The sequence below is a fragment of the Lucilia cuprina genome, chromosome 2 (assembly GCF_022045245.1).
Source record: "Lucilia cuprina isolate Lc7/37 chromosome 2, ASM2204524v1, whole genome shotgun sequence".
Taxonomy (NCBI): Eukaryota; Metazoa; Arthropoda; class Insecta; order Diptera; family Calliphoridae; genus Lucilia; species Lucilia cuprina.
Genome location: NC_060950.1, coordinates 2,326,069 through 2,344,457, shown reverse-complemented (window position 1 = coordinate 2,344,457; position 18,389 = coordinate 2,326,069). Strand labels below are relative to the sequence as shown.

At 26.6% G+C, this 18,389-nt stretch overlaps 1 protein-coding gene across 1 annotated transcript; it reads right to left on the bottom strand.

Moving 5' to 3' along the window:
* Window positions 1-3,916: 3,916 nt before the first annotated feature.
* LOC111690354 lies at window positions 3,917-17,984 on the bottom strand. The gene is made up of 3 exons (XM_023452824.2): window positions 17,519-17,984; window positions 6,461-6,655; window positions 3,917-6,397 (listed from the first exon to the last, which is right to left on the bottom strand). Exons 1-3 carry the CDS (start codon window positions 17,571-17,573, stop codon window positions 6,171-6,173), a joined length of 477 nt encoding a protein of 158 aa, XP_023308592.2. The 5' UTR covers window positions 17,574-17,984; the 3' UTR covers window positions 3,917-6,170.
* Window positions 17,985-18,389: the final 405 nt, after the last annotated feature.

Here is an 18,389-nt window from a genome sequence, read left to right as displayed (position 1 = left end):
GTTTTCACGTAGAACATGAAATCCTTATATCAATGGCGTCAAAGTAGTGCTCTTTACTTGGACCAAAATGTGCTGAAATTTTAACTGACAAGTTAAGCGACCAGTCCAAAATCTTGGAGTATGTCCAGACAAGGTTGTAAAACCAAGACTTTTCGCAAAAAATTTTAATTTTTCCTCATAATTTTCACCAAAAATAAATGTTTCATAAAAATGTAACTTTTTACTAATTAAGAAAATACTAAGTAAAATTTTTAAAAAATTTCCAACAGAGCCTGTTCTGCTGTTGTTTACAAATTTTTAAACAACTTGTTGATGGTTTGTTTCTCTTTGATAAAATTTATCACTCATTGTTTGCCCTCTTTTCGAAAAACTACTCAGCAGTAATAAAAATATTTTATTCTTATTAAGATTTGAACTTTAGGTAATTTTTTTGGAATGATGTCAGTTTTTTATTTGGTTGTTTTTTTCTAATACGACATAATATTTATTTATTTTTTTCTTTATTTTTTTGTTTATTTCTTTATATTTAATATTCTTTAAGCATATTTTACGCACAAAGTATATTGAAACTTTCGTCTAAGTATTTAAACATTTGGCAAAAACAAATTGAGTTTTTTTGTTAAAATGGGTTAGAGGAAAAATCATTTCGATAAACAAAACTAACAATTAGATTTAAAGTCTTTTGAAATATAATTAAAGAAATGCTGCCTTATTCATAACAATTTATCTAAGTTTTATAGAACAAATTTTGTATGAAAATTTGCTTAATAAACCTTTGATAAATTGTTATGAATAAGGCCCATACTTTTTAAGTTTATTGTTTTTCATAAAAATACTCAAATTCTTTAAGCCCTATTTTATAATTAACACAAATCAACCTCTTTTGTACATATTTCCCCCTACAATTTTGACTTTAATATTCAAACAAGCGGAAAAACCAAGAAACATATTAATTACATTTACATACAATATTTACAATATTCTGTTGAATTATACGCAATGTAATCTAAACACGCAATTTTAAAGGATAAAGGATTCTTGACACATAAAAACATAAAACTATTTCCAAAACGTGACTTCATTTCATTATGATGTGTAATGAAAAAAATTAACAATGGGGTTGAAATATTTTATAGAAATCATTTTTAAGACATATATATGTTTTTATTTTTTCGAATTTCCCCTTAACAAAAATGTGCTCATTAATGAGTGAGCTAGTTTGATTTAAATATATATTTAAACTGAGTGCTTATTTAATTCGTTGTCATAAAGTTCTCTTGTAGGAGTACGAGTGAATAATGAACAAGATTTTTAATAGTAATTAATGGAATTAAGTAATTAAGTAAATTTTCACGTATTTGCTGCAATAAAATTAGTTGTTGTTATTTATCACTAATGAATTTTTAACAGCAGATAAAAAATACTTAATTACATAAGGTGTAGAAAAAAGTCTCCTTCGAATATTTAAATATTTCAGAATTACAAGTTTAAGAAAATTTTAGAAATAGCATCTCGTAAAATTTCCAGATTTTATATATTTTTTAGTGGTTTATATTATAATTTGAAAATTAAATTTTCCGTGTGATATATTGAAGTTAAGTTTCACATTAAGGTAACAGACTTAGTTGGTGAGATTTTGAAGTAAGGTAGTTTCTAAATTCACCTTATGATATGCACCGTATAAGTTCAGAGGTATCCCTCTGAAAGCAGGATGAAACCACAATGTCCCGTAGTGGCTAAAGTACTTCTATTCTCGATTGATTTATATTTTTATTTCTACATAAATTGTTAAAGTTTCCTGATTAATATATGTTGGTTTTACGGGTCTACAAATCGATATTGTAGATTCAAGTAATATGATCAAACATTTTGTGTAGAAGCGAATGGATGGGATCGTCAAAATCAGCAAAATACAGAGAGTTCTCAAATAAACTGCCTTGTACTTGTACTTTTTCTTTTATTCGTATGTATGTTCATACATATATAAAAATTAAGCAAAAACAGAGAGAAATATTTATTTTTCTCCTTGCCTTTTGGTGGTCTAAACCCAATATGATAACGCATTGAGACATCAGGGATTTATATAGATCAGGGATGTACGTTTTGTTTTTACCAATCATGTAGGTGAACACAACAAATATAAATTATACTACTCTGACTTTATTAGAGTTTGCTTACGTAAAGTGTGATCGTGTGAAGAGCGCTTTAATGTGAATAGAGTGTTGGATGATAATTCCAAAAATTCTCTAAATTATTAAATTAATTTCAAAAACAAATCTTATCGAAACACATAAGCCACATGTTATTGAACTCCTCAAGAAATAACAAGAAAGAAAGTATAGTCGGGCGTGACCGACTATATGATATCATATAATATATTATATAATATTTATTTGTGCTGAATGTCATCGCTGTGTGAATAATGAACATTTAAGTAATTTTCTGAGAGGGACTCTTTATGGGAGCTAGGGTCAAATAAGGGCCGATCTTCTCGAAATTTGGGTTTTTATAGAAATACAACATTATTTTCAAAAGGCTTCATCTTCTGGGACAAAAGAACGAGCGTGTATCAAATTTCATCCAATTATCTTGAAAATTCCAAAAGGTTTACAGTGACAGCCAGATGGACGGAAGGACGTATCGACTCAGAAAATTATTCTAAACCGATTGGTATACGTAAAGGTGGATATAGGACTAATATTTTTGTGTGTTACAAATATCAGCTCAAACCCAATATACCCTCGACACTAAAGTGCTAAACTTGTTTAATTTTAAACAATTTTTTTTTAAAATACCATTAATTTAAATGTTTATTACTTCGCCTCATACCAAACAGAGAAATAACGTCACTCGCTGAGATATAATTTTGTTGCAGCAGCCATTTGTCTGCCGATAGGTGTTCATTCTAATTGAAGGATACAAAAACCTAATTTACATAAATTTAATTAAAACTCGTTTTCACCTCATAAGTACATTTTTTTGAAACTTTATTAGTCAGACAACAATTTGTTGTCTAAATTAAAATAAGTTTCATTTAATTGGATTTTAAAAAGCCACATGCAACATTATCCTGCATGTTTTTGCTTTGTTGTTAAAATTTGCTAAAATCATATTATAGACATTAAGGTTGTTTTACTTGAGCAGTAATTTGTTTATGAGTTGTCATTAGTATTCATTAGAAAGATACTGTGGATATAACGAATGATAGCAAATGAATGATGTAAATGAAAATTTTGTAATAGAAAATTGGTTTTCTACAACATGTTCAAGAACATGCCTTTGTCTCTGTAAACTACATGCGGGCGAACATTTTGTTATTGTTGAAAGATCGATATTGAAAAAAGGTTCTGGGAGAGAACAAGTGCAAACTAAAAGTTAACCTTTTTTAACAAATTTGCAAATAAGTATTTCCTTAAAATTGTATTCTATTTAAGTTCGATATTTTGATTATAATGTTAAAGAACTGTGTGTTCGTTTTTCCTCTATTCCATTGTATTCATTAGCTTGTATGTAAATTAATGTACTTTTTTCGTGCAATTCTGCTTCATTTCTTTTAAAATATTGCGTGCGTTTTTCTTCTTTAAATTATAAACAAAATCTGTCCTTGAATATGTTGCGTTTAAAATCTGAAAAAAGTCCTTTTAATTTCCTTAAATATTTTAATCTTTGCGTAATGATAAACTCATGATTAAAATACTTATGTTTTTCATTTTTTAAAAGGTTAACAATTTTATAATTTGTAATTTAAATGAACTTTATTTTTTTCATTGTTTTTTTTTTATAATAAATGTTATGATTCATATTTCGGCGGTTTTATTATTTTTTTTTTTTTTTTGTATACATTGAACATCATATTTTTCTTTAATAAATTATTTTATATGTATTTATTTTATTTATGTTTTTAAAATTAAAAGAAAAAATATATTTTATGTTTAAAAATTTAAAATGGAATTTACTATAATTTGAAAAAAACGCCAAGCTATTAAAATCTTCTAATACCACAATAAATATTATTAAATTTAAAAAAAAAAATATTGAAGAAAAAAATGCCGAATTAATTTACATATTCGAAGTGTTTAATGTTCCTTTTTTAATTGCATACATATTATTATATAAAAGGTTTTTATTGAAATATAAATAAAAATATTTTCTTAAATTCTTTTTTTATTTTATTATAAAAAATCGTATCGCTAACATTGTGTTTTCGGTATAATACAGTGAATATAAAGCTTTTTTATAAACTTTTTTGAAAGCTGTTATAGCTAAACTTTTGTATGAGTGCTTAAAATGAACCAGGCATGGACATATGTATAAGGTTCTAAATTAGGAAAATACTTAAAAAGTTACTTTACACTTAATAACTTAAAATATGTTAGAAGCATAATTATATGTTCACTGTGTTTAGTAAACAATCCCGTATATGATGGAATTCTAGGGATTTGAAGAGGTGTGATGATTTTCGATCGAGGAATGGTTTATTATTTTCTTGCAAAATACTACACAGATAACAAATTACTTATAATAATTATAGAAAAAATCGTTTTAGTCGATCTCTATTCGATTCATTTTTAAATATGTATTTCACCACATACCTAAATATTTTTTAAATATGTATTTCATCACATACCTAAATATTTAGGATTAATCTTCGGTACATAGAGTTCAAAATACTTCGGACAAAATTTTGCATTTTTTATCGCAACGATATATTGACAGTTTTCATACTGATAACTGAAGTTGAACTTATGGACATGTCTGTACAATGTTCGGGATCTTATTAAGAAACCCTTAAGGATAGAGAGAAGTTTGACGCTTATCCTACGAGAGCCGATATCGCCTAGGAAGCACCATGTGTAACATAGAAGATTTGGAATCTTAGAAAGACTTCGCAAACTATTCAACCGAACATAACATAAAAAGATTAGAATATACCAAAGTTAATACCAAGTAAACTTGAAAAAGTATAACAAAATAATTTATAAAAAATCCTATCCAAATGATATGGGGATAAGGGTAGTCAAAACGAGTGATAGAATCAACACCGAAGCCTTTTCATTTGGTGTCGCCTAGCTTATTTTCTCATTGAATCAATTCCATTTCACAGTTAAATGTATGATTGTGTTAGGCTGCTAGTTTATATGTCAATCATACAATCCAGATATAATATACGCTCCAATATAAATCCCACCTATTATTCCATCTAATGCATCAACAAGTTAAAGAATTTTATCTAAAAGGAACTAAAATTATTGCGTGAGATACTACAATCACATATAAAACACGTGTGCTACAAAAAGTTCATGAACTTTGAACTTATTCAAGCCTTACATGCATTATGATAGTTTAGTATCTGTTATTAAGTTTTAAAATTAGTTGATAGGAAGAAACTATATGTTACATGTACTCTCTTCTTTTGAAAGGAGGTTAAAGCTTGATACCAATTTATAAGCTGACTTTTTTCAGTTTTCAAATTTAGTTTTATTAATTTTGAAGAATTATTATTATTTGGTATATGCATGAAGTAATTGTTTATTAAGGCAAATATTTTTATTTTATACAAATTTAAAACAAACTAAAATACAGTTAATATTGGCATAAAATTTTTAAATTATTAAATTTCTTTTTAAAAACAGCTATATTTTTATATAAACAAAAACTTTTTTTAATAATATTTATCATTTTTAATTGCAGGAAACCGGAAAAAATCGGAGGTGAGTGGGTGTGTGTATTGTGTATTAAATTAATTCTGCTTTAGGAATATATGTAAATTAAAATATTTGTGTTGAACTTGAACTTTTCAATTAGTTGCATGTTTAATTAATACGAAAGTATGTAGAAATGACGTTTTGCTTTGTAAATTACATATATAAAAAACAAATAAATTTTAACATAATTTAAAATTAAAATCTAAACAAATTCAACAGCTTACAGCTACATTTACTTAATTTATAATGCATTTTAAAACAAATATCACAAATTAAAATTTATAATTTAATTTTTTTTTTCAACTGAATACCAAATTTTAACTTAAAATAAATTTTAAAAATACTTTACATAAGTGGACTGACTTTTTGTGTTCACTTATAAGTTAAATGGCTGTTATTCTTAAACATGGAATTGTCTTTTTGGAAAATGTAATTATTTTTTTTTTTTTTAATTTATGCTAAAATTTAAACTCTTTTAGTTTTTATGGCTAAGAATAATGTCAGCAAAGTGGCGCTGAAGAGAATACTCCATGAAATATCGAATTTAAATGCATTGTTACACTTATCGGTTAGACAGTCCTCACAAAACACCCGATTAACATTCTTTTCGGTGGGTTCATTTCGGCAATGATCCAAAGTATCTGATTTATTGGTGTAATAACAGAAACGTTTTACCACCTGTTTGCCATTAACTAGAAAATTTAAAAATAATCATATTAAAAAGGATTTAGTTTGAATGTTTAGAAAATACTTACTTTCTTCTATGGTTTTGCGACAGACGGCTCTTTCATGTTCAGAATTGATGGTACTGTTGCAGCTGCGCATCACACTAATATTGCGTTCCTTTAATGAGTCAGGTATATTGCTTTCCTTAAATTCATTGCCACAAAAGTCTTCAGATCCATGGGTATCTGAACTACAATGCCAGCATTGTAAATAGGGTTCGGCAGCTAGAAATTTTTAAGAAATATGTTTTAGTTAAAATAGGTTTCTATATGCAATTATTCAGTTCATAATATCAAAAATACAAGTTTGAGATCTTTAATGCTACAAATACAATTTGTAACTCTTAATGGGTTTATATTTGCTTGATTAATTCGTTTTCAATTTTCCGTTTGTCTGTCCGTCTGTATGTATGTATCAATGTATGTTTGTCAAATCCAAATCTTTAATAATTCTATTAGGCATGATTTCTAAGTTTCCTATTTTAACAAGAATGTGTGTTGGGTATATTCAAATCATTCACATAAATTGTTTCTGGTTCAGTCCATAACTAATCAGGGGTCCATTTTGAAAATCACAAATCTTAGAAGTTTTAGTTTTTTTCACATTTTTAGAAAGTTTTTTTTTTTTGCTGATTGTCGCCAATAAATGATACTCCTAATGAAATCGTATCTTCTGCAAGTCAGGTTTCTTCTGATTAAAATTTTGAAATTTATAATTACCAAAAAATTGTAAAAGGACTAAATTAGATTTAACATCAATCATTTTTGTATTACAACCTTTTAATAAATAGGTCTTTGTAATAATGCAAATAAATATAAACATACATAGATATTAATAGGCACAATGGATAGTATAGTAGCAGGGCGACATACAAACATAATTTCCTGGTCATTAACTAGAAAAAGTAGTAAGAGCCTACAAACAAAATAATTTAATTTTCTATTGAAAATATACACATACATACTTATGCATGTATATATCTTTGGCAGTGTACATCTACAAATATTTATATCTGTCTTCATATATATAATCTATAATAAAATCAAACAATTACCCTTAACAGACTACCGTGAAAATTTACTCCATTCTATTAGATACTTTACATGTATGAATGCATGACTACAACAATAATTTCTTGATGATGTCAACTTTTATATATGTAAAAAAATAAGAACTTTTTACAAACAAACTTACACGCGCTTTGGAAAAGCTCAACAATAATAATAAAATAAAAAGAACAAACATCCTACAAAATAACACGCTGCCCACCATAACATAACAAAAGGACAATTTGTAAAATTCTCACGCGTTTCAATGGAATAAAAATAAAAAAGTATTTGTGTTTATTATTGTTGAGATAATTTTTTTTAGTATTTTGCTGAGTTCTCATTTTTAAGTTCATATGTATTTTTTTTAACGTTACATTGTAATTTTGTTTTTTTTGTCGTAAATTATAAATATTTTCAACTTGTTTACGAGAATTAAGGTCAATGAAATAGAAATTATTAAAGAGCGAGTACGAAGCGTCATAGATAACTATTAGGAGTGTTACTATTGTAAGCTGGCAAAAAGATGTTTTGTCAAACAAAAAATAATTTTATTTCATTTTACAATATTTATTCAAAAGCTGCAAAAAATTATTTTTTTTTTAATTTTTTATAAAGATTTATTTTTTTAGCAAAAATCCCACTGTGCTCTATCTTTTCGAATAGCTGTTTCAATATTTATTTCATCGCACATATGTTTATTTTTAATTAAACATTTAAATATTCCAATAAGTTAAAAATAATTGTTTGTCTTCGATAAATTGGATTTTAATGATGATCATTAAATAATGTACAACTTAGAACAAATTTAAGATTTCATGTATCGAGCAATATTTCAAATAATTAAAAATATTCAATATTTATGATTTATATGAGTCAAACAAGATTTCATTTTAAACCTAATTTCTAAGGAAAACTTTAGAATTTTTCTCAAATAATTAGTTTTATAACGAGTACAAAAAGTTTAATTTGTAATAAGTAATGCATAAGTTATTATTTTAACATGTTGATAACATTGAAGGCATGTACTTACAACGTTCGCTTACAAATTGGGTGTTATTTAAGTACTTACTACGACCACCTGCAAATAAGGATTTAGATTTCGAAAAAATATATATTTTTTGTTTGTAGCAAATTGTAAGTCGTTACTAGATTCCTTCTAAGTAATGCACACGGTAGTTGTAGTAGTCATTGAAAAGTCAGTTGTTAAGTAACTACAAGTCATTACCATGTTTTGCTTTGAAATAATTTCGAACAAAAACCTATAGAATCTATAATATACTGAATTCTCTGAAGTGTTCAAACTAGTATGTTTAAAAACTAAATGTAGTTACTCTAACTTTTAGGAGGACCTGCTTTCAAGGATAAAATTAGTTCCTTTAGAAATTCGTAGTTCGTTTAAGCGAATGTTCACAGTAGTACCTACTTATTTATGTTTATTAACGTAAAATTAGAAATTAAATTTAATGACGAAAGAAAACACGAGCATAATTTTAAAATCATCATGACGAAAGATATCATACATATGTTGTGGGCTGGGCGACTGATAGAAAACGATTTGTTGAAATACATATAAACAGCAAGTGTTCATCAGTTTTATGTTATTTTGCAAAATGATGAAGCTTTTTTGTTTTCAATTACTTTTAATTATTATTTATAAAATTAAATTTTAAAGTTGTTTAAAAATTTCCAACTGTTATTTGAACTAGACAAAGGAGTAAGGACTGTTTGTCCTTCAAAGTGTCTAATATCATTGTATTTATTATTTAATTATAGTTTTTTATTTGGTAGTTTTTTATTTCAAGTTAATTCCTATGGGAATCATTATTTTAAACAAAATTACATTTTAGTCTGTGTTTTGAACTTGAATAAATTACTGAAAAAGTAATTTAGTTTCAGTAATGCGTAAATAAAAATCATAATTTTTTTAAGAATTTAAATATTATATATTATAATAATATAGTGGAGGTTTTTAAGCAATATGAAGTAACACAAGTTAGGGTTCTATATTTATTTACTCCAAATAATTGTTTCTTTAATTTTACGACACACACAATATACCGTCGCTGACACTACCTTTAAATTTGATAAAACCAATATAATTGTTATTTTATTGTATTAGGTTTGTCAATTCATTTGTCATATCTATATAGACCGATTTTGCTGATTTTAACTAGGAAATTTTTCGAAAGCATGACATGAGGACAGATGAGTGAAAATTTTCTTCGACTTCACTTTCCAATTTTACTGGGTGAACTCTTGTAACGGCTTACGACCACCCTATTGTGCTCCACTCACAGGTAGCTATTTGCTCAAATACTTAAGCTATCTAATTTCTAAACATTGCTGTCACGTTGCTTAACTTTCGAGATGCAAAAACATCACTTTCTTTTGCAACCACGCAGATGGGATAGATAGTCTCTGTTTAGTCTGCAACAGCACCTAGATATTTAACTGGTAGACCGAAGTACGAATCTATCAAATAAGCCGAAGACTTTGTTCTTACTCACAGAGAAAAAACTGTAATAAGTAAATCTGATATGACGAGGAAGAAAAAATTCAATGGTATCACATGCATAAGATACCTTTTACCCATCACCATTCAACCCTGCACACTTCTCATTCATCTGACACACTCAGAAAAAGGCAAAATGTGACAGTCTCACCCTAGGTATACGGGCGGATGAGATCAGTATACACCTACGTTCATCCTGTATTATATACATTAAACATATATATTCATACATATTCATAAACAAATTTTTAATTTATAAACGATTTATAAATAAAATTTCGTATGGAAATTTGATAAAATGCTGTTTATTAATAGGAGGTTAAACCAAAGCTTAGTCTCACAGTCACTCCGACAATAGAATATATACATTTCACCGTGCATCAGTCTTTTAACCGCAACTTACGTTTCCCGCGAATTTGGGTTTAAACCAAAGCAACTATATTAATCCTGAACCTCAACTGACTGGCCAGCCAGGACAAGTCCTGTGGTCAACTGGCCACATGTCGAATCATTAAGGATATATGTACATCTATATTATTTGGCAAGGTGCCACGCCCACCTATACGTTTTAAAATCGAATATCTTAGAAACGGAAAAAGCTGAGTAATAAAATTTTGCGTGAAAAACTTGAACATCATATAAGGACAAATAGGCAACCTAAGACTTTTCCATTGAGAATATATAACTCATACATATTAGAAGGAAATCAAGAAAAAAAGACCCATGACATATGTGTAGTAAATTGAATATATTTAAAAAATAAAAAATCAATTTTTTGCACAGAAATTAACAATCATTAGACACACTTTTTATAACCGTCACTGGGTTTTTATGTGGAACTTTACTCATAAACAAGACTAAGGATTTCTTTCTTCAAAAAAGTCATTTTAACAGCATGAAAACATTTACTTGATTAAAGGAATAAGTATTCCAGATGATGGGTAATCATTTGAGCCATGGAAACATTAGCACACAGATTCATACGCATTTTAATGTATGAATGTACGTTGTATGTGTCATAAGCTATCTACCGCTCACTACCCAACTGTCCAACTTTATGAGGAATAAAATAAAGAAAAACAACTTTAAATACAGTTAGTTAGTGCGTTGTTAGAATACGTTTTATGTGTGCGTGTGTATTGAATAAATTGAGAGGGATGATAAAAAATACAGCATACTGAATGGGGCAAAGAAGGACGGAGTGTGAGATGTGTTACTTAACTAGTAAACTATTATTATCTGGAGCAGGCGTCTACATGGCGCCCAGACATGTACTGGAGACACACAGATACAACATAAAAACATTCATGGCTGAAGTCTGTATACAAAAAGATTTTGACTGAAAGGATTTTTCTCTATACAATTATAAAACAAAAAAATTATGGTTTATGAAAACAAGAGAGATATATAATAATAATGATAATTATAAACAATATGACCATGACAACAATTGATATGTAATTGATATACGGATTTGAAAAAAGGTAACTGAAAAACAAACAACGGAATATGACCTTTAAAATAATCAATTGATGCCAAAAAAAAATTTGCAAAATATTGGTAAAAACTTTATTATGTATTTGTATAAACAACTGCTAAAAGAGGGAGTTAATAATTGCTTTTATGACCTTTTCGCTTCAATACATACATTTATTTTTTGCAAAGTATTCTTATGAAATTTTAAAAAAGTTTTTGCTTTTCTTTGCCTTGACTTGCTGCGAAATAAACAAAACAAAATAAACATAAATCTATTTAGAAAGGAAATTCATATGTATTTCAAAAATTTAGGTCATGGTGTCAAATTGAAAAATCTCCATATTCCAAGTCCATATGATTTTCTTTAACTATTGAAGTATTTTACCACCAAAAGTGGGTCTGGCTGTTAGTCTGCTTATTACCTGCCATCTAACGGCGTCTTACGAAACAGAGCATGAAATATGTGAAAACAAATTAAATGAAATTGAAATTATTGTGGCACTCGGCACTCCCTGGATAAAGAATTACTTTATCCATACTTTTACTAGTAGTTTGCTGTGAATGCATGTTGCTTCACATAAAATTGTTGTTTACAAAAATCTATAAATTTAAATAGAAATTGCAAACCAATTAGAAGGTTAAGCTTTCATACTGAGAAACGGAAATTAATTTGCTAATTTTTTAAATTTCAAATATTAAAAATGAATATTAAAAAGTATTTGTGAAAACTGTGGGATTTTCTTTTATGTAGAATGATGTATTATTTGGTATGGAATTATACTATCACCCTTTGGGAATTACATATTCAATGTACATATGTATGTAATTTAAAACGACAAACTAATTTTTATATTTGTCATTTTATTTTAAATTCTCTTTTGCATTTTTTTTTTGCGAAAAATTTGTTACATCTTTCCTTTTCAAAAGTCTCCTTATACCGTTTTTCAGAAAAAGATAAATTATTTCACTTTTACTTTCATTCCTCATAAATTAAATTTGAAATTGTTGAAAATTTTCTCATGTGTCAAATTGTATTTACCACCAACAATAAATGAAACACAAAAATATTACTTTAAATTTAAAATCATAAAACGTACAATGATCTACATAAATACAAATAAATAAATTGGCAGACATTTAAAAATATATACAATTAAAGACAAAAGTATGACCGACTTTTAAAATGGAATTTTTGGCAATAAATGCAGTGTTACTTAAAAAAATAACATAGTGCGTTTTTTTAAACATAAGACATTTGTAATGAAAACAAGGCTAAAAAGGAGTTAAACATAGTACTTATATATAAGAATTAGTTCCACTTAGTTATATCTTAATCAGTCTCACTATGTGGATACCTAAAATTAAATTAATCCTTAATATTTTTTAAAATTTTCTATAGTTTTAATAGATTTTTTGTGCATTGAAAACCCATTAAATATTTTGTGTTCACCAATTTAAATGAATTCGATTTTATAATAGATCACTTTATACAACCACGTGTAATTATTTTAAACCTATAAATCAAGCACAATTAAAATAAATACAAATCAAACATTATTGTTTAATAGATTTACGTTTGCTACAAAATAAAAGAAAAAAATATTTTTCAAATTTTGCTCTTGTTTGTAAAAACACATTAAAATATTCACTAATTCTTATTTTAACCCTTAAACGTATCATGATATTTTGTTATTTAGTGTGATTTTTAATCAATGATACAATTGTATTGACTCTTTGTCGAACTGCTGGGAATGTGTTGTAGCAGAAAGTATCTACTCTCTAGATTACTGTTAAACAATAGAGTAACTCAAATATACTCAAATATTCATTCCAGTGTTTCTTATAAAAATGTTGCAATAACATGTGACTAGAGCAAAATAATAATGTGATCAATATATATAATTTTAGTAAAATATGGCAGTAATATGTTATTCATGTTCAACATGTGTATAGTGATTAAAATTCAGTGTTAAATGGAAGAGTCACGAATTCTTGATTGACATAATTATTTATCCCAAAAAATATATAATTTTTTTTCAAAAATTTTTGTAGCTCTTAAGGTTTAAAAAAATTCTATAATTTCTAAATTAAAACCCGAGAAATATAATTAAATTTGTATAAACAATACAACAATTGTGTAGCAAAAAATACCGAACAAATCATAACAATGCCAAAGGTCTATGGCTACAAATAGAATTCAAATTCATTGCAAAGTCAAACAAAATATTTTGATAGAAATTATCGATTCTTTAAATATGTATTTTTGTAGATAATTCTAAGAATATAAACTAAATGGTACAAAGATAAACATGTCAGTGATGGAAATTAGACTTGATGTCTAGGATTAGATATTATACAACCACCAAGGTGGTTGTAATTAAATATTAAATAAACAATTTTCAAAATGTTGCTAGAATTAGCCGAGATATCATATTTGAAGGGACTCAGTCACAATATAGTGTGATTAATGTAAAAAAAACTGGAATATTGTTGAAGTTATTTATATACATACATACATACATACATACATACATACATACATACATACATACATACATACATACATACATACATACATACATATATACATACATACATACATATGTAAATCTATTATAAAATCAGCTTTAACTTTTTTCGTATTCTATTTAAAAGCATCAAAAAAAAATAATATAAAATAAAGTTAATTATGTTCTTTTAGAATATTCTTTGATTTAAAAAAAATCAAATGTATTTTATTCATGTTCTTTTTTTACGAGTACTCCTACAAGTACTTGTTGTTTTTGATAGAAAATAAATTGTTTAATATTTTCTTGATTTTAGTGTAGTGGTTTTTTATTACTTAATTTTAAACAATTAAATTGTTTTTGTATTTTTATACACTAAGCGCTATATGATTAAGGTTATTTTGTCGTTTTATGACATTGTTCGCAAAACATAGGATTTGATCTAAAATCTTGAATTATAACACCGTCCGACACTCAAAATTAGACATGAACCGGATGATATACGTCTGAAACTATAAATTTAATGGAGAAAAATTGCTTTGTTAGTTTTTTATTTCATGATCCTGTGTCCTTTTTAAAGGACTTCAAAATTTTAAGAAGTACATTTTCAAAAAATATTTTAAATTACTTCTACTGATCAAACAATGCCAAATTTGATGTCAAGCTAACAAAAAGAATTATAAAATAGATTGTGTTTTAATTTTTGTTTATTCTGTCAGGATCGAAAGATGCATAAAAAAATCTTTCAGAAATTTTTTGAAATATAAATTTGAAAATTTTAATAGATTTTTAAGGATAAGAATTTTAAAAGACATTTTAGACAGATATTCATCCTTACAGTATAAAATAAAAATGACACAACATATTTCCCAACTCTTCTTGTTGGCTTGACACCAAATTTGACATTGTTTGATTAGTAAAAGTATTTTAAAATATTCTTTGAAAAATTTACTTTTAAAAACTTTGATTACGAAATGAAAAACTAAAAACGCAGATTTTTTCCCTTAAATTTATAGCATCACAGGTATATTATCCGGTTTTGATAAAACTGTTACAGCCACCTGTTACCAAGTAATACAAGAAGGAAAGTATAGTTGACAATGTTGCAGCAACATGTTTATAGTAAAAATAACTAGTTAAAACCAAGTGTATTCAAGTGCGAAATAAATACAGCAAAACATTTTCACAAAAATGCCTTTAATATTGTAATATTTAATATAGGTTAAGAGTCTTATATATAAATTTTTATCAAAGGCTTATAAATCAAAATTTCATACAAAATTTAGTTATATTTTTTAGTGAAGTAAGTTTTTCACTATGCCTAGTATTTCACACGATTTTGTTTATATACAAATTTAACCGCGCGCCAGGTGATTATTATTGACCTTGCTTAAACAGATGTAATTACTACACAAACAACTAAAACACAAAACACACACTTAAAAAAAGCAATTAATAGAAATTTTTTAATTTCACACAATATTTGCTATTGTTTCTAAAAATATTCTAAATGTTCGTCTTATTTGTATTTTTGAAGAAAAACCAAAAAAAGCATTTTGGAAATATGTACGTAAGTACATATATGTAAATAATTATGTACAAATTTGTTTATTTTCTAAAGTTCTTAAAAAAATACTTTGAATTTTTTACATACTTTTCTTAATTGTAGTGTAATTTTGTTTCATGTCTTTATTTTATTTTTATTACACTTATGTGTTGACTAATTTAGTATTTATTGAAATTTCAATAAATTAAACTTATTGTAATTTGAACTACATAATATATTAAGCGGCCACTCAGCTCAGTTAAATACATTTTGTATTGTTTGTTTTTAATTAAAAACAATACAATTTACTTGACAGTTGGATATTATTAAAGAATTAATTTAATTTTTATGACCTTTTTACAGCAGTAAAAAACTATTGTGGAGTTTTGCTAAATTTATAGTTTTTTGTAAATTATTAAAATGTAATACTTAAGATTGAGAAGAGAAATACATTGTTTAAGGTTTTGGTGCAGTGAGTAATAAAAGTAAATTTATACATTACTAAAGATTGTTAAACAAATTTGTTAGCCCTTTCCCGCACAAAACAAAGTCGCTGATCTTTTTATGGATATGACTTCACCACACACTTTATTTTGACGTATATTGGTCATTTTTTATGAACAGTGGAAAAAGTGTTTTCGAAGGATATCGCAGGATATTATCCTTTTTAGAATGTAAAATTCTAAAAAAATAACGTAATTTTCGTTTGAAATAACTATTGACTGTAGCTGTGAACTAGAAATAAAGCTCCAAATCGAGAAAAAAAAACTAAAAAAAATCTTGGTACACCGGTGTCCCGTCCACGTGAAAGAGTTAAGAAAATGTGAGAGGATGGATGGGTGATAAATCCGACTATATTTGGTGGTATTTTACGACATGAAATTTATCATAAGGACCCCATGTTGACATCATCGTATTATTAAAATACACATTGTCTAACTCATATTTTATTCGATTTGATCTATTTATTGTTGACATCATTTATACTCACAGAAAATGGAATACAACTCTTTTGTATGGGTCTGAGATTTAAAGTCTAATCTGAAGCTAATCGAATGAGTACAGGAGAGAGCGAAGGTACTTAAGTATCGAAGTTATCTAGCTCTATTAATTCAGTAGTTATCGGTTTTACAAAGGAATGTAAATGAGTCCCTCTGATATTTCTTCTAATCTTATACACCTATTTATGGGGAAAATTTATTTGTCATCGATGTAGTAACAACCAGGCTTCTTAGTTCCAAAATAATTCACGAATAGGGATCATGTCGGTCCAAAAATTCTTAAGACCAATTTTTTTTTTAATTATGGCTCGATTTTACAAAGTAGATATTAAAAAAGTAAAAAAGTATTTTTTAAAAGAACTAAAATACACGTTCTTATTTTTGGATCGTAACCTTTTAAATTCCCTAAAAGGACCAAAAAAATCAGGACGCTTTAAAACCATTTAAACTGATTTTTCAAAATAGTTCTTAAATAAGGATTTGGGTTTTTTATGAACCGATTTGTAAAATGCTTTATTTATAATTGTTAAAATTATGACTTTTTAAACTGCATCCTGGGGGCACTAGCTAGCTGAAATCCTGAACCATTAAAAATAGTTTATTGCAATACTAAACAACTAATAAAGAATAGTTGCGATATAAATCAAATATATGTATATACTTATATACTATATATACCATAATCGAAAACAAGAATAAGATATGTAATGATTATTAAAATGACCAGTGAAAAACCAAATTTATTTAAAAAAAAATTGTAATAAAAATTTGAATAAGAAAATAATTTAAAAAAATTGTAAAAAAAATTAGAAAAAAAAATTTAAAGATTTGACAGCTTAAGATGGAAATTGTTCCACACTGCAATGGGTCAACGATTTAATTATACAGTAAATTAAAATTCAACTTTTTTAAACAAAAATGTATTTTTGTCATCAAATAAATATTGCAAAAAAATTTACTAATTTTATTAAATATCTTTTAAATATAAACATTTACCTTTAATTTTGTAAACAACTGTCAAAATGACTAGACTTATTATCATTACTTTCATGCTTGCGATTGATATTTTTTCTGTTCCTTCTTTTGTTGAAATTTCCTTTTATTTATAGAATACGTTTACACTTGTTTAAACAAATGCAAAAATGTATAAATCGGTTTTCTTTCACAAAAACGATCTAAATACGCAAGTGTTTTTCTAATAACTTTCAGCCACGGAGATTGACACTTGAATAATTCAACTCTAACAAAGTTTCACTCAAAGAGAACAATGTTCGTAGGAGAAAAAACACTATTGTCAATAATTGTCAATTAAATGTAAAATAGACAAATTGAAAGTATTTCTAAACATGCACCGTTTAGCTTAAGAAATTATTAAATTTATTATTATAATAATTTATAGCAAATTACTACAGAGTTTAAATATTTCACTACAATTTGTTTATTGTTTTAGGTTAAACAATTTTGTTCTTATTTTTTTTTATAAAATTTTAAATATTTACGATGCAAACACCAAGTGAATTGTAGAGCAACTGATTGTAAAAACCATCACTGATGGCGGAAGAAGCTCAAACGAATAGAAATAATATAAAACGATTTTCGTATAATTTTCCATTCGGTTTTCTGGGCATGACGTAGTATTTGTGTGTTAAGTTGTATGGGATGGAGCATAAAGAATGTGTGGAAAACCCTTTGTGTGTACGTGTGTGTGTTTTTTTGTCTTTACAGCTTGTGGCAAGAGGCGGAAGATGCGTAAGAAAGTTTTCAAAAATTCTATTACATACTGTCATTCTACACTATTGCTACTCATACTATTATTATTTACATCCCATTATGAAATATTGTTTGTTTTCAGTTACTAACTAAAAAT

Bases quoted from the DNA above. Each gene is read 5' to 3' on its own strand.
- LOC111690354 (XM_023452824.2), bottom strand. From the start codon at position 17,573: ATGAAAGTAATGATAATAAGTCTAGTCATTTTGACAGTTGTTTACAAA. The intron at 6,656-17,518 runs GTAAATGTTTAT...AAAAATTTCTAG, and splicing joins AGTTGTTTACAAAATTAAAG to CTGCCGAACCCTATTTACAA. The intron at 6,398-6,460 runs GTAAGTATTTTC...TAAATTTTCTAG, and splicing joins TCGCAAAACCATAGAAGAAA to TTAATGGCAAACAGGTGGTA.